This window comes from Phodopus roborovskii, unplaced genomic scaffold, assembly GCF_943737965.1.
Source record: "Phodopus roborovskii unplaced genomic scaffold, PHOROB, whole genome shotgun sequence".
Taxonomy (NCBI): domain Eukaryota; kingdom Metazoa; phylum Chordata; class Mammalia; order Rodentia; family Cricetidae; genus Phodopus; species Phodopus roborovskii.
This window is the reverse complement of record NW_026126459.1, coordinates 25,150,349-25,166,547: the sequence shown is the minus strand read 5'-3', so window position 1 is coordinate 25,166,547 and position 16,199 is coordinate 25,150,349. Positions and strand designations below refer to the sequence as shown.

Here is a 16,199-nt window from a genome sequence, read left to right as displayed (position 1 = left end):
GTAGAGACAGCTGAGAGCAGATGACCCCAGGGTGGCTGTGGGAGATTTATGCTTTTCTTCTTCCTATGAAGAAGTAATCGACTCCTCAAAAGTTTATAGAAATTCTTTATTATTACACAAAAATAGACTCTCTTTTTTCCTCTGTTTATGTGATCCCACTCTGGTCTCTGTTCAGAGGGAAGGCAGAAAGCTCCCATGCCTCTCCCCTCTCCCTCCATGATGGATGGAGCTGGCAGGGCCATTCCCCACCAGGCCTCCACTACTGACTGATACCTCTTCACCCCTCACACCTGTCTCTGCCATCTGCTCACATGCCAGGTCATCTCATGGGCCCACTCACTTAGCTTAGCAGGCAAGGGCAAGAACAGTGGCCCAGACTCTTTCATAGGGTGAGTGCCGGCTCCTAGGGCTCCTGGGTTCAGGCCAAGGCAGTGAGAGCGGTGGGTGCTGGGAGGGTGCAGTGTTGATGTGGACTCAGAGATTGCAGCTTTCCTTCATTTTCTCTGGCCCAGTAGAACTTTGGTGATGAAGTTGACAATAGCACTTGCTGGTTGGTCTGGGTCAAGCTCCGCAAAGAGGTGACATACATTTTCCCAGGGGCTTCCTGGCTTCTTGGCCACGAAACCAAAGATCCTACAGGGACAAAGCCAGAGAAGGCCTTTGCATCCCTTTCCCAGGGGTTGGATGCTGGCTGTATAGGGCAGCACATGCGCACAGGGATACTTACTTGGAGGTGGTTCCATCTGGGTTGGTCCACCTGTAAAGAGAGAGAGCCCTGATGGGGTACAGCCGAGGGCACAACTCCTGAAGGGTGAGCTGGGGCTGAGGGTGGCAGGACCACAAGCTGGGAAAGGGGTCTAAGGAAGGCTCACCTGCCATCCTGGGGGTCAGTGCTAGAGAAGGTGATGCTGTTCACTGGGTAATGACGGCGGAAGAAGAGCCTGTGAGGAGTAGGTTGGGGAAGGGAAGTCACACTTAGAAATCCAGGTTTTGGCCTGGAGAGATGGCCCAGAGGTTAAGAGCACTGGCTGCTCTTTCAGAGGTCTGAATTCAATTCCCAGCAACCACATGGTGGCTCACAGCCATCTATAATGAGATCTGGTGTCCTCTGGCCTGCAAGTGTGCATGCAGACAGAGCACACTAAGTAAATAAATAATTAAAAAAGAAAGAAAGAAAGAAATTCAGGTTTCACCAGTGGTGGTGGTGCGCACTCAGAAGGCAGAGGTAGGTAGATCTCTGGGAGTTTGAGGTCAGCCTGATCTATAAAGTGAGTTCCAGGGCAGTCAGGGCTACACAGAGAAAGCCCATCTTGAAAATTCAAGGGGGGGGGGGGAAGAAAAATCCAGGTTTCAAAGCAGGAGAGATGGCTCAGAGGTTTGGAGTACTGACTGGCTCCTCTTCCAAAGGATGTGGGTTCAGTTCCCAGCACCCACATGGCAGCTCACAACTATCTGTAACTCCAGGTCAGGATACAACACCCTCACACAGACATGCATGTGGACAAAACATCATTGCACATAAAATAAAAGTAAATAAATTAATTTTTAGAAAGAAATGAAGGTTTCTGGGCTGGGGAGGTGGCCCAGAGGTTAAAGTGCTAGCCATAGAGGATGAGTTTGAATTCCCAGGACCCATAATTCCAGTCTCAGAAGGCAGAGGAGCAAGCTTGCTAGCAAGATGAGCTGCATCTTTGACTTCTGGGTTTGATTGAGAGACCCTGCTTCAGTAAGGTGAAAGAGATACCCAAAACGATTTTTTTTTCAAGGTTTCTCTGTGTAGTCCTGCTTGTCATGGAGTGCACTATGTAGACCAGGCTGGCCTCAAAATCAGAGGTTCACCTTCCTGTGCCTCCTGAGTACTGGTATTAAAGTCATGTGCCCCACTACCTGGGACCAGAAAGATACTTAATTATCAAACATGTACACATCGTCACACACACACACACACACACACACACACACACACACACACACACACACACACACACACACACGAAAAGAAAAAGAAAAATCCAGGCCTCCAAAGTCCTTCCTTGGGACTCTAACGAGGCTGGTTCCCCGGGCTCACTTTCTCTGGTTGTCTGTCAGTGTGATGCCTTGAGCTGAAACCTTGAAGTGGACACTGGCTGGTACTGGTTTGGGGCTGCAGCTCAGAGCTGCAGAGCTGGCCCTGGCCACAGCTTGAGGGCCAGTGAGTGACTCTGTCTCCACAGAGGTCAGGTAGAGCACACTGCAGGCTAAAAAGACAAAAGTAGGTTGATGAGCTAGCTAGTGTGGCTTTGCAAGGACCAGGATCTGTCTGTCACCCTTAGCTTCTCATCTCATCATCTTGTGCTTTTCCCTGATGAGTGCTGTCTGAATGCACTAGAGTCACACACTGACAAGTTGGAAAGGTAGTTCCCAGACTCCAAGGGATCTACAGCCTGCAACAGTGGGAGGTTCTTGCCTTTGCTGCAGCTGTGACTCCTGTGTTGTAAACCCTGAGAACTTAGCCTGTGACCCCTCCCTGCCTCCTGAAAATGTGGGGCTCCTCCGTCTTTGTGGGTTAAATGTATCTGCTGGGTCTACCCCCCACCTCCTATCAATTCCCCTCCCTGTATCTGGGGTCTACAATATCCTCTCAACCACCAGGGAGAGAGAGGGGAAGCGAGTCTCTTACCTGCTCCCTGACGCAGGAGGTCTGCTGCTGTGCTCATATTGGTGGGCACTGGGGTCTCTGGGGTTTCTTCCAGAGGATCTGAGGAGATGAGGGCCAAGGAAGGTCAAGAAGGAGAGGCTTCCCTAGATGCTAGCGGATTCCCTAATAAGGCAAGAGGGTTGGGAGACAGGACCTCTGTATTTGACTGTAGGGGTGGTAAGAGCTGAGGAGACATTACACACCTTTACTGGGAATTCGAAGACAGCAGGGCAGGGAGATGGGAGAGATGGAGTGTTGAGAGACCAGGGCAGAGAGGCTGCCTGCAAGAGGAGGAGAAAACATCCTGAAGGGCATGTGGCTAGCCTGTCTTCACCCTCTTGAGGCCTCTCCCTTAACCAACCCCCTAGAGGCGTCTCTGATTCTTGTTTCTCACCAAAATAGGGTTCAGTAGGACAACCCTTGATCTTTACGCCTTTGGGCCCAGTCTCAATGAGGAAGTGGCGGACCAGCTGCTCTGAGGGGTCTCCTGAGAGGAGGGAGGGAGATGAAGCTTTACTATTGGCTCTGCAGCTTCTCCCCTCTCCACATCCATTCCCTCAGCTTGAGCATACTGTACCTTTCAAGGGCTGGGCACTGGGTGGGGGTGTGGCCACCTTGAGAGCTAGGCCATAGGCTCCTTGGAATGAATGGCTATCCCTGATCAGAAAGGCCCCAGGGTCCTTGTCTTTCAGTAGGGCAATGGCTGCAGGGCAAAAGTTAGAGATTGCTGGCAGCCCCACACAGCCCCACTAGCAGGAAGGTCTCCCACTCAGACAGCCTCGTGGATGACAGGGCTTTGGGTCAGAGGCATTTTGGATGACTAGTCTGAGGCCAAAGCTTAGAATTGCAGCTGGTGTGCCGGGTGTTGGTGGCGCACGCCTTTAATCCTAGCACTTGAGACAGAGGCAGCTGGATCTCTGTGAGTTTGAGACCAGCCTGGTCTACAAGAGCTAGTTCCAGGACAAGCAAAAGTACACAGGGAAACCCTGTTTCGAAAAACAAAACAAAGAATCACTGCTGGTGAGCAACTCCTCCAAGAGCTGAGACTCACAGCCAAGACAGGCCTTAAAGGTGGGGTGGAATGGGTGTACTACCTTTTCTGGCTTCGTACCTTGGTCACGGGATAGGTGCGGCTTGTACCAGAACTTGGATGTGTCCTGGACGAACTTGACATTGCTTTGGTTCTCTTGTAAAGGATGCTCTAGGAGAGGAAGGGATTGAGTTCAGGGTTCCCATGTCTCTCTCTCTCTCTCTCTGGGAGGTGGGGTTCTTAAGAGGATACCTGATTGTCCTATACCCTTATACCTGGAGGCTGGGTGACATCTGGGAGAGGAGGGGCAAAGGTGACATGTTGGTTGGTGCCTCTGGCTGGTGGTGATGGCTGTTGCCCAGACCCGGGCAGGTGTCGTTTCTCAGGAAGTGGTGGCTGAGTGGGACCATTGGCATCATAGGAGGCAGCCAATGGGAAGGCAGGGGTGGGTGAGCTCTGGGGTGGTTCTGGGCTGGCCACAAGCCAGGGCATCTGGGTAGGCACAGGTGTAAGTGGGGAGCCATCTGGGCTGTCTGGGGGGCCCCGCCAGGGGGCATGGCGGAGTCCTGGCAGGGTGGTTGGCACAGGGCTCCGAGGACTGGCACTGTTGGAGTGACCCCCTGGGCTCCTTTCCTGAGGCCAGCCATTGGGTGAGCTGGGTGGGGAGGTCTGAGAGAAAGGGATAGGGTCTGGTGGCTCAGGCCTGCTGCTGGTCAGCAGCTCAGGAGCCTTTTCAGTGCCTCCCTGAACAACAGAGGGCAAGGCCTCTCCAGGACTCAGTCTCTGAGTTGGTGCCAAGGGGGGAGACCTGGTGTCTTGCCGTCGGGCACTGCAGGGGGAAACATAGATGATCAGACAGCTCCTCTTTTGGGCTGCTGACACTCATAGAACTTGCCCAAGTAGCTATGGCCCTCTGTGTACCTTTCTTTGCCCTGGACTGGGCTGCTGGTGTGGAGGGGTGTGGAGGGACCAGACAGCTCGGAAGAGGCAGTGCATTGGGCATCTCGGGGAGACCGAGGCAGCGTGCTGTGCCCACTGGGACCATCCCTCCAGGACAGCTCAGGTGACTCTGAGATGGGGAGAAGGCTCTGTGAACAGGAGCCCGCTTTTCTGTCTGGCTCAGTTCCTTCCCACCCCTGCCATCCACAAAAACACTTAGAACCCTCCTCTACCCTGGACATTCCCGCTCTAGTGTCCTCACCTGTAGATGCCAAGGGTCCTCCTGTTGAGGCCAGGTGCCCAGGCAGTGGGTACTTGTCCCTTCCATCCTCTGCAGGGATCTCATAACCCAGCTTCCTGGATTGCAGGTAGGGTGGACTTCCCGGGGACACAGAACCAGCCCGTGGGGAGTGGGCACCAGGGCTAGGGTACCCTCTGCCCTCACTTGAGGATCCACAACTATGAGGTGCCCGGCCATATACTGGGCAGTAACTGGGAACTGCTCCTCCATAGCCATAGGAAACCAGAGCAGGGTACCCTGGATGACCATACCTGCCTTCAGGGCATATGGCATACGAGCAGCCCTCATGCCCTTCCTCACCCACTTTGGGTGGCTTCAAGCAGCTGTATTCAGGCATTGGGGCATGGTGATGCCCACAGGCAGGTACCAGCAGAGGCAGTGGGTGTCCAGGTCTCATTGGGTGTAGGAGAGGCTTGCCTGCTTCGCTGGCCCACCCCTCTCCAGCCTCCCTTTCTAGTCGCAGTCCATACAAGGCTGCTGTGGGCAGTGCCATCTTCTCTTCACAGGCGGGGCATGAGCACAAAGCAGGTACTCCAGGGTCCTCTAGGATCACCACCTCCCGATAGCCTGCTGAGCGGTAGCCAAAGTCCCCATTGGCTGGTTTCCCTAGCTCAGATGCATAGGGATATGGCCCTTCTGACAGTGACCTGCAGAGGCGCCTCTTCTCCATAGAGGCTTCTGTGTAGCCTTGGGAGTGTCCTTCATAGCCCCCATAGGGCAGCCTTCGTCTCTCTAGGGTGCCTTCAGGCCGGTAGTAGCCCCCGTTGGGGACTGCACAAGGCTCCCGGTAGCCCTGCCGGCAGGAGCAGTGGCGGTTGAGGCCAGGCCTATGGCCTGGATACATTCCAAGATGCAGGCCCCCACCTACAGAGGGCTGCTCTTCATCATCTAGGATGGCTGTCTCACGCCCAGCACCACGGCCTCCGCTGGCCACTCCACAGCCTCCTAGAAGACGATCCAGCTCCTGGCGTTCAGCAGCAGTTGGGGGTGGTCGGCCAGGAGATTCTGCTGTGGGTTCTGTGGTGAGTGTGGACGAATGGCCAGAGTCGCTGCTGACAGAGAGCAGGGGGGGTGGGGGGAGCTCTGGAGAAGGTGCTGGTGGAGTCTGGCGGGGGACCCGCTGCACCTGGGCATAAGGACTGCCATCCAGTGGGCCCCTTGTGTGGGCCAAGGAGCCTGAGTGGAGAAGAAGAATTTGTGAGTGGAGACAGCACTAACATCTTAGTGTGTCTCTCCCCACAAGCCATAAAGCTATGTCTCCCGCCTGCCCACCTCCCCACACACCATCCACACTGTCCTCATGGTGCTGGTTGAAGTTCTCGTAGGAGTCCCAACGTACTGCAGGCTCTGTTGTATTGTAATCCACTGAGACAGAGGGATCGTTCCGTGGGGTGTTGCCTGTGGAAAGTCACCTGGGTACTAAGGGTCAGGGGTCCCCCAACACCTTCAGTACCCTACTGCTCCAGCTCCCACTCTTACCTTTGACCTTCTCAGGGCTGGAGGAGAAGACAAATTCCACTGAGGCTTGGAAAGGGAACCGCTCATCTGTGGAGGTGGTGGTGGTGGTGGTGGTAAGGAACCAGGCCCCGTTGACATCCCCTTCCCTGCCCACTGGCCACTTCACTGGTCTCTGACTTACCAGCCCAGGCCTCATCTAGCTGGTCCTTGGGGAAGGTGAGCCGTGATCCATGAATGGTACATGTGTGGAACTGAACTCGGAACACAAGGGTTCGGTCTGTCCCCTGGCCACCCTTGTGATAGCAGGTTACCTGAAGAAGGTCAGGAGACTGAGGGTCAGGCCTTTACCCCACGGTCACAGCTTCTGCCATGCCCTAATCTCTAGGTGAACTCTCCAGGGAGAGCAGGGGTAGGATTCCCTTTGGGCCCACCAATCCTGCTTGAACTGATGACTTGTCAGTTGACTATATGGCTAGAAGTTCCCCACTTCATTGCAATCCCTACCTTCAGGGTCCCCCTTACCATGACATCGCCTTTGAGGAGGAGAGCTGGCTCTAGGCTGATGCAAAGTTGCTGGGGTCCAGGGCCTGCAATTCGACTTTGGGCAGAGATAAGGCAGAGCAGTCAGAGGCATCCAGGGAGGACACAGAGGTGGCTATGTAGAGCCACGCCCTAGGGAGTACTTCTGCTAGGCCTGGGGAGGCTGGGGATACAGGCACAGGCAGGTCAGGGCTTGGGAACAGAGCACTCACTAGACTCCAGATGTGTAGACCAGCTGCATAGATTGGTAGATCTTGAGGAAGGGCTGGAAGCCTGGAGGGGCAGAGGACATGAGGGGTATGGGGTGAAGTGAGGTGGGAAATGGCGGCTGCTTCCATGGAATACATCTCAGGTGGACTCACCTGTGTTAGGCTCAAAGGCTGGCAGCGTGGGCACAAACACATAGTGCAGGAACAGTGGGCTGCTGTTCATTCTGATGGAGCCAGACAGCAGCCCGCCAAAATAGCTGACATAGCTGGCGGGAGTCAAGGAAAGCATCAGCATTTTTCTCTAGAGGATAGGGTGCCTCACACCAACTCAACAATGCAGACCCTCCACCCAGCCTGGAGACTGTCCTTCTAAACTTCAAAGAGGCAAGCTTCCCCAGTCCCGTGAAGCCTTTCCTACAAGCTTCTGCTTTACTTTCTTCACAGACCTTGCCATCAGCTAGAATGATCCAGTCTGTTTATTGCCCTCCACTCCACTAGCAAGTGAATGCCATGAGAGCCTGCTGTTGTCAGTTCCCAGAACTTGGCATGGAGCCTGGCTCCCTTGCATTGTGGGATTCAGGTTTGCTGCCTGAGCAGGAGAATCAGCCTTTTCCTACTGGGCTGCTCACCGGCGCTGGGAGGGCTGCAGTTCCGTGGCCACCTTGTCCTCACAGAATTTTCTCATGGTGAGAGTTGCCAGCGCCTGGTCTGCCCTGGGGAGAGCAAGGCAGGTGGGGGTGCTTAGGAATCAGTCTCATTCTGGCCTTCCACACCTAAGACCCAGGGAAGGAGGAACCATGAGATTCCTCTCACTGTAGAGGGGACCCCCAATGGTGAAGAGAGTGAGCAGCCCTATAGTGCAGTTTCCCAGTTGTTGCCCCCTGAATTTGACTTTCCTCACCCATAAAATGGGGCAGTTAGATAATCTGATGGGTTGAATTGTGTCCCTCTCCCGGAGAAATGTACCTCAAATGTGACCTTATTTAGAAATAGGGTCTCTGCAGATGTGATTAGACAGGTTAAGATGAGATCATGCAGGAGCAAGGCGGGCCCTTAATTCAAGGTCCTTAGAAGAGGAGAAAGAAACAGACCCACAAAGAGAACACCATGTGATGCCGGAGGCAGAGGTTGGAGTGATGCCGTTGCAGGCCAAGAACACCACCAGAAGCTGGAAAGAGGCAAGGAAGGAGTCCACCTACAGTCACAGAGAGAGTCAGGCCCCACTGACACCTTCACTTTGGATTTTTAACATCTTAGAACTATGAGACAACTGAGTTATGTTAAGCCAGTTTATGGCATTTTACTGACAGCCCTAGGAAACTAGCCCAGCTCATCTGTTGGAGAGTGCTGGGTACCTAAGTGGAGATAGGTGGTATCACACGAAGTTGATAGTGGAAGATTCTCCAACTAAAGAGGGAATCTTGGACAGGGCCAGGTGAGGAAGGGCCACTGGGGCAGGGCAACTCACCCTGCAGAGATCTTGCTGTAATGCATATAGGCAGAGACGATTACTCCAAGCTTGCCTTTGCTCCCCTGAGAGAGAAAGAGACAGGGTTGTGGGGCCTACTCATCTAGGCTGAGGATGCCTCAGCTCTGACCCCAAGGTCCCAGCCCACCTTGCAGTACAACACGACCACATGCTGAGGGTCGGCACTGAGCCATGTCTCCATGGCTTTGCAGATGGAGCACAATTTGTCCAGAGGTGGGGCATGCAGCTCAGGCCAGCCAAAGTCCTGCACCTGGGGAAATAAAAGGGTACAACTCTGTGTGTGTGTGTGTGTGTGTGTGTGTGTGGTGAGGGGCAAGAATAAGGAGGTAGAGGGTATGGACATAAAACGGGGGCCCTGGGGCACAGTGGGGCTTGCTAGTAGTCCCACAGTAGTCTGGACACTTTTTTGTTTGTTTTTTGTGTCAGGGTTTCTCTGTATTGTTTTGGAGCCTGTCCTGGAACTTGCTCTGTAGACCAGGCTGGCCTCGAACTCACAGATATCCGCTTGCCTCTGCCTCCCGAGTGCTGGGACTAAAGGCATGTGCCACCAACACCCAGCACATGGACACTTTTTATAGCTATGCTGCACCATGTTTTCAGATAACTTAATTGGTATGTCATATGGGAGAGTGCTTAAGAGTAAACTGGATGTGAGCTGCTACTAATAATAAGGAGGCAGGGTCTTCTCACAGGGTTGGTTCAGCTTAAAGGCCCGACAGACCATTTTCCCTCCTACCTTGGGGTTCAGGCGGGTCAGGTCATGTCGTTTCTCTGAAAGGTTGAAGAGCTGAAATAAAGGGAAGTGTTAAATGAAGACAACTTCAGACAGAGGTGCTGGAGGTGGACCCTCAGTGAGAATCTTACTCTAAAATAAGATTGCAGTCATCTGGAACTGAATTGTCTGCTGCTGCATCTTGCCCGCCCAACTGAGCTCAGGCTGGGCTGGGCCCGCCCCGCCCCGCCCCGCCCCGCCCTTGCACACTTAACACCCGCCTCCTGCCTGTTCCCTTTCAGGGATTGATAGCAAACAGTATCCTTGCTCATTTGGACCTCCAGCCCCCTCATTGGTTGAATCTGGCCAACCCGCTCCTCACCAGGTACTTGTCCCGGTGCTTGGATTGCAGTACATGGGCCAGTTCGCGCAGGTGGCCCCGGTGTCTCTGCTCGTCCGGCCGTGCGGGAAAAGCCGCAGCCAAGATCCGTTCGGTCACGTAGGTGAGGTCCAGGTCCCAGCGACGCTCCATGAGCGGATCCAGGCTGAAGCTCCTGGGGGGGGGGGGTTGCAAAGCTGATTTAGGGAACAGAGGCGAGGCGCCCCACGGGGCTAGTATAATGAGAAGGGTCCTGGGGAGCCCTGGGAAGCTTGCTAGGTCCTGAGGGTGTGTGGTCCTGAGGGGGAGTACTGTCCTGAGGTGTTTTATTGGGGGCTAATGCCAAGAGCTGAGTGGGGGCCCGGTGGAAAGTGCCCATGTGGAATCACCGGGCGCTCTCACTCACCTGGGTAGAGTGCTTCGTTGCTTTGAGTGGTTCAGGGACTTGGTGGACCCCTGGTGGGTGAGAAACCGTACATCGACATCTCTTTGGACTCATCTCTTCTAGGCTTTCCAGTCCAAAGTGCCACAAACCGTGGACTCCCAAAAGCTATCCACGTGCCCCTCCCCACCCAGGCCCCTAAGCATCCCTTACCAGGTGTTCTATGCGCCGTACTGGGGCAGTGTTTCTCCGCTAGAGGGAGGAGGTTGGGGAGGAAATGGGAGTGGTTAGGCCCAGGGCAATGACCAGTCTGGACCTGGGGGGTGGGGTAGGGGATAGGAGGGCATGTCCGTGTCTACTCCCTGGGGGAAAAGAGGGGACTCCAGCCCCCCCTTCCCCAGGCCCTAGAAGACAATAACAGCAAAGAGCTAGAACAGTCAGTAACCATAGCATTCAGTTCTAGGTAACCTCCTGGAGCCCCCACTCAGACCACCAGACTTCTGGACACTAGTTAGATTCCTGTCTTCCCTGCCCCATCCTAGAGCACACTCACCAGCTCCGCTGGGGGCAAGGCCTGACAGGATGAAGTCACCTGGAAGGAGATGGGAGTAGCAACTGAGCTGGTGAACCGATATCGGCCTCAGCAGGAAGGTGGAAGGGCTGTCAACTGATGAGTACAGGCTCCAGCTGAGGTTCCTCTATCCCTCTATTTAAGGGAAGCCTTGCTTCTGGCCTCCCGATCCCCCACCTCTCAGGCCCCCTGCTTGTTGCTCTTGGCTCTCAGCCCCCTGCCCAAACAGACCCCCATTCATCCAGCTGCAGGACAGGAGTTATATATAGGGACAGGCAGGCAGGCAATGGCCAGGGGTGGACACTAGCCTCTTTCACCGTTGAGACCCCACCCATGGGCACATAGCTCCCCCAAGCTAGCTTGAGGCCCTGGGACTACCTCCTGCACTGAAGGAGGAACCAGGAATGTTCCTCAGAGATGGGGCTGCTTCAGGTTCTCAGTGGACAGTGGATGTCACCTACATTATGTACCTGGAGAGGCCCAGCCCTTCCAGCACCCAAGATAAGATCAACTTGGGCATCCCGAGGACCCTTCCCCAGAGGGAAGGCATAGCTTATCCCAGTGCCTAGTCTCTGAAACCCTGCCCTCTCTCTATCCACCCCACCCTTCCTCCTCCTTCTCTACCCCCCCCCCCCATCCTCTCGCCAGCTGCAGCCTGGGCATAGCACCAAGACAAACGCTGTCTCACTGTCCACCCTCCTGGGCCAACCCTCCAGGGGTGGAGTAGGGCAGTTCTTAAAGGGCCCAGCACAACACCCCTGCCATCCAGGAGAAGTCTCCAGGAATGGCAGGGGACTGGGTGGAAGAACCATGCTAGTGTGGCTGAAGAAGCCTGTCTGGGCAGTGAAAGGACTCCATCCCCCATCAGCTAGGACCAGGCACCCACCTTTGCTTCGCATTTTCTGTGTGTGGCCACCTTGCAGACTAGAGAGGAAAGGGAGAAAAGCAGAGGCTTATAGGAGCAGTGGAAGTGGCCATCCTCCACTTCCCCTGACCCTGACAGCCAACTCTGGAACTTAACATTAGATTGCTGGGGTAGTGAGCAGGGCAGGGTACCAGCAGTTTCTGCTCTGGAGTCAGGGATGAGGGCCAGAGGTCTAGGATGAATGGAGGTGAGGGGGAAGGACAGCCCCTAGTCAGAGGTGAGGATGGGAAGGTGGCAGAGTCATAGGTCTACTGGGCTGTGGCAAGGTGGGCATCAGGCAAACGTGGGCATTTGTTTCTGCTGTGAGCCTGCCTGCTCCTACAGCCACCCAGCACAGTGGCCTTGAGTGGAGGGCTCAGCATATGCAGGAAGAGCACCTCACCTCGGCAGGAGACACCGGTCCCATCAATGGTCACTTTACACACTGCACATACTGGAGCTTTCTTCCGGAAAACCTTCTCCCGGAAGCTGTGTGGCTCTGCTTTCTTAGGCTGCCGGTGGAATGACAGACAGATAGAGGTATGAGTTCCTAGTGGACCCATCTCTAAGGCTGGGTAGAAACCTTGCCTCTGATTGATGCTGCTACCCTCCCTTGTAGTTCAAAGCCTCTGAACTCTCAGGCACACTTGGCCACAGCTGTCTCAGGGTAGTCATGGGGCCTGTCCTCTACAGGGGTTTGGAATGTGACCCCTTGCATCACCTTGGCCTGGTCAACTCCTCCCTAAGGAATCACTTAGGTCCCCTCACGTGGCCCTGCTATGTGTTGTCCTTGTCACTGCCACTTCAAATGTGAGGGCTTTCCAAATCTTGGCAGAGTGGGGGTCTGGCTCTTCCCATCTTGCCCTCCCCAGATGAGGCTTGTATACTGTGAGCTGGCAGCCCAGACACACATGCACATTGTCACATAACACCCAGACTGGCTGTAGCCAGTCCTGAGCCCCTGGCTCTCAATGTTCCCAAGCTCCAGGCAGCTGACATGCCCCCTCCCCCAGGATCAGAACAACATGTTTACTCTTTGTGCATTGAGGCTGCAGGCAGCACTTGTGTAAGAAGGAGGTGGCAATGTTGGAAGGAGGAATGACAGTGGGGGTAGACAAGTAGCTGCCTTGCCGCCTCTCTATGTCCCCTCCCCATCCAGAGGTAGTGAGGCCAGCAGTTGGGCTGCTTCCAGTTGCCCAGGTCTACCTTGGTCCCCCCCCCCCATCGAAGCCCATGCCTCCCACCCCAAGGCTGTGGACAGTCCCTCCACACACATTCTTCATCTGTATGCAAGCTCCTGCCCACCAGAGTGATAACACCTTCTAAAGACAAGGGAGAGGACGACAGGAACAGCTTTGGTCCCTTGAGTTCCAGAACTCCTCTGGACTGGAGGTGGAACCCACTAGGATACTTGGACACACTTGTTGATAGCATCATGTGCAGATGACGTCAGTGGAAGGCATCCTCCCAGTCAGAGTGCCTGGAGACTTGGCCTCCTCCCTACCTTTCATTGCCTTCTTCCCATCCCTTTCCTCTCAAGCTTCCCTGGGAGGTCAGGGCTTAAGCCCTTAGCCGAACCCCCAGGGTTTAGTCAGGCTCAAGTGAGGAAATGCAGAGAAGTTCAAACAGATGGCAGGATCATACTGCCACCCTGGCCGCCTCAGGGGGCCAGGGTAATGAGGGGGATACTGAGGCAAGGTAAGGAGCAGAAGAGGCTAAAACTAGCAAGAGGGTCTGGCCTGAATCCTGGCCCTCCCCCCCCTTGTCCACACCCCCACCCTGCCCCACCTTTGCCCAGCTGGTGGGCACTCCTACCCTGCTGGTGGCCCGGCTGCTGTCCCTCCCCAGGGCTCTGAGCAACCTTTCCACAGGGCCGCTGGACTTCATGGTGTCTGGCTGGCTGGGTTCTTGGCTGCAGGGCCTGAACAATGCTGGGGCCTGGCCTGGAGCTTCCTGGAAGCAGCCTGGCCCAGGCAGCCGCTTCCCTTGGGTGGAGGGGAGGCTGTCTGGCTGGTGTGTGGAGAAGCCTGGCCCTGGAAGTGGAGGGAAGTGCAGGCGGGAAGGGGGCAGGTCGCTGCTCCAGGAAGTGGGGTGGGGGAGGATGTGGGGGAGGCCAGGAGATCAGATTCCCAGGATCTACCCCTGCTGGGAGTATCAGCCCAAGATCTTTGGCTCTCCCGTCTCCTCTGGAGCTGCCTCGGTGGGCCACCCTGTGTAGGGGTCTGTGGTCTTGAGATCCAGCCCTGGAATCAGTCAGTGGGGCAGGGTGGGAATTCAGGTCTCAGGGCAGAGCAGTGCTAGAGGCCAGAGAACACTGTGTCCCCAGCCAATCTCTCGCCTGGGCTCTTAAGATCCCTAGGGACTTCCTGTGGGAAGGGAGTGGAGCTGGGAACCAGTATCCCTGGCAGGCTAGGACTCAGACTACTTAGGGTGAAAGAAAGTAGGAATGATGGCCAGTTTCCTCGTCAGAGGGGAAAGGATCTTTCAGTGCCCTCCTAAGGCCAAGCACCAGCCAGAAGACCCAGCTGCCCACAGTAGTGAGTGGTCGGTCCATCTTGTTGCAATCCAGAGCCCTGGATAGGTTCTACCTGAAGACCCCAGCTCCTGTGCTCCAGATAAAACTCACAGTTCCTGGCTTAGTCCCCCTGTACCCAGGACCCCACCTGCCCACTCAAACCTGAGCACTACCTTCATGGCTCTTCTGGGCCTGGCCCTTCTTCCTCTGTGGCTGTCACTGGACCTGAGGACTGGACAGGAGGCCCCCTCCCAATACATGCTCCACCCCCTCTGGGGCCTCCTGCTTTCCTCCTGGGAATAGGGCCAACTTCCTGTCCCAGGAGTCAAGGGAAGGAGGTGGATGGGGCCTTGGAAACGATGGAACAATCTTCCCAAAACAAGGGTCAATGGCCTGGGGGTTCTCGGTTCAAGCCCTGGACAGCAGCCTTTGGAATGCTGTAGCTGTCACTTGAAAGAATGTACAATCTTGTGGTCCTCATTTGCATGGTATTTACTGAATGTCCCAGTGCAACTCCTCCAGTTCTGGCCACATTCACAGGGTACCACAGGGGTTCGGTCCCTCCTCTGCTTCTTGCTCATCCAAGTGAAGGGCTGGTTCACCTCCCTGGTTCACCTTAGAAAGCCTATCAGACTGGGAAGCCTGAGCCCTCTCCCTGCATGCTCCAATTCTCTAGGAAGCCTGTCACTTGTGTACCCTGGCTAGAGGGTGGCACCTGAGTGGCAAGGTGTGGGCCCCCATACTGTAACTGGAGAGGGTCACTGGCTCTGTAATCCTTACCCAAGTCCTGGCTGTGTCCCAGGACATTCCAGGCCAATGGCCAGGTGGGCAAGTGGGCCTGGCCCTATTCAGCACCCAGCCCTGCTGGGGGAAATTGGTCACTTAGTGCTTGTGTGAGTAGCTCCCCCATCCAGTGTTTTTCCTCTGCTGCCTCCCTGTGGGACTGAAAGTCCCCTCCTCTGGGAAAAGTCCCCAAACATCCTCTGGCCCCATTGAACTTTCACTGCCCACCCAGACCTAGAAAAGTGTCCATTCAAATGGTTGCAGTGAGGGCTGTGGACTAAGCACTATGTTGGCTGGTCAAGAGCTCTGAGTGTCCCCACCACGGGGAGTGGAGTACTTCTGGAAAGATCCTGAAGGATGGCTGAGGTGGCATTACCAGATTCTGTAGATCCTTTCCACCTCCTGCCTGGAATATTCCAGAGCTTTTTTGCTTCTCCCCAGCAGGGCCCCCTCTTACTCTGAAGCCTAGGGTTTGTTTGGAGAAACCCCTCCACCCACTCACACACCCCTCCTTCCTGGAAATAGCTGTGGTTGGATGAGAAGCTGGGAGCCCAGCCACAGAGGAGTGAGGCCCAGGAAAGAAGGGAGGGGGATAGAGGTGGGATTCTAGGGTGTATCCAGAGGGACCTAGAGGGTGTCTAGGCAGAGCAGAAGTAGAATAGGGTTGATAAGAGGGATCATCTTCATATGTGCCTGCATTGTGCCTCAGTGTTCCAGATAGGGAACATGAGAAGAAAACCCAGTATGCCCTCTGCCAGGCAGGCCCGAAACACTGCCGCCAGCTGCAGTGGTCATTTTGTGCTCAAAAAGTGTGCTTGTCGTCTGAGCTGGGGACGCACGCAGAGAGCAGCCCGGCCCGTCAGTAGTGCGCAGTAAGACGCGGGAAGGCGGGGCGGCCTGAGCTAGGACCACAGCCGTGCCCCGCCCCCTGGTCACCTCTATGATCTCTAACTGCACCCTAGTTCACCGCGCCCAGGAGGGCGCTGGCGGCGGGCAATCCCAGCCTCCGGGATCCCGCCGCACCCGGTGTTCCGGGACCCCCGGTGGCTCCGCGCCCCCTGGCGCCCGCCCCTGGCTCACACCGCGCGCTGTGACGCAGAGGGCCGCCGCCCGCGCTCCCGCTCGGTCAGCGTGGCGCGGCCACTCACCTGTGGGGGGCGCCCGGAGGCCTGGGGGCGCCGCGGACCGGGGCAGCAGCAGGGGGCGCCCCCTGGCCAGCCCATCCCGGCCAAGCCGCACCGCGACACGCGGAGACAGCGATAGCTGCGGGACGGGCACTCAGCTGCCTCCCTCCCTCCTCGCCCTGAGCC

General features: G+C 55.7%; 1 protein-coding gene across 4 annotated transcripts; it reads right to left on the bottom strand.

The window, feature by feature from the left end:
• Window positions 1-87: 87 nt before the first annotated feature.
• On the bottom strand, window positions 88-16,199 carry Tns2 (tensin 2). Of its 4 annotated transcripts, none has more exons than XM_051189989.1 (29): window positions 16,038-16,199; window positions 11,995-12,103; window positions 11,574-11,611; window positions 10,670-10,708; window positions 10,330-10,368; window positions 10,141-10,190; window positions 9,738-9,909; window positions 9,380-9,430; window positions 8,771-8,893; window positions 8,623-8,687; window positions 7,784-7,867; window positions 7,308-7,420; window positions 7,158-7,218; window positions 6,928-7,003; window positions 6,587-6,716; window positions 6,427-6,492; window positions 6,232-6,345; window positions 4,909-6,123; window positions 4,629-4,776; window positions 3,983-4,536; window positions 3,789-3,878; window positions 3,255-3,380; window positions 3,072-3,164; window positions 2,881-2,958; window positions 2,660-2,737; window positions 2,069-2,237; window positions 873-941; window positions 728-757; window positions 88-633 (listed from the first exon to the last, which is right to left on the bottom strand). In XM_051189989.1, the coding sequence occupies exons 1-29, from the start codon at window positions 16,110-16,112 to the stop codon at window positions 495-497; spliced, it is 4,194 nt and encodes a 1,397-aa protein (XP_051045946.1). In that variant the 5' UTR covers window positions 16,113-16,199; the 3' UTR covers window positions 88-494. The 4 variants fall into 4 exon arrangements, with proteins under 4 accessions (XP_051045946.1, XP_051045945.1, XP_051045947.1 ...); XM_051189988.1 differs by lacking the exon at window positions 16,038-16,199 and adding an exon at window positions 14,280-14,383; XM_051189990.1 differs by lacking the exon at window positions 16,038-16,199 and adding an exon at window positions 13,407-13,768.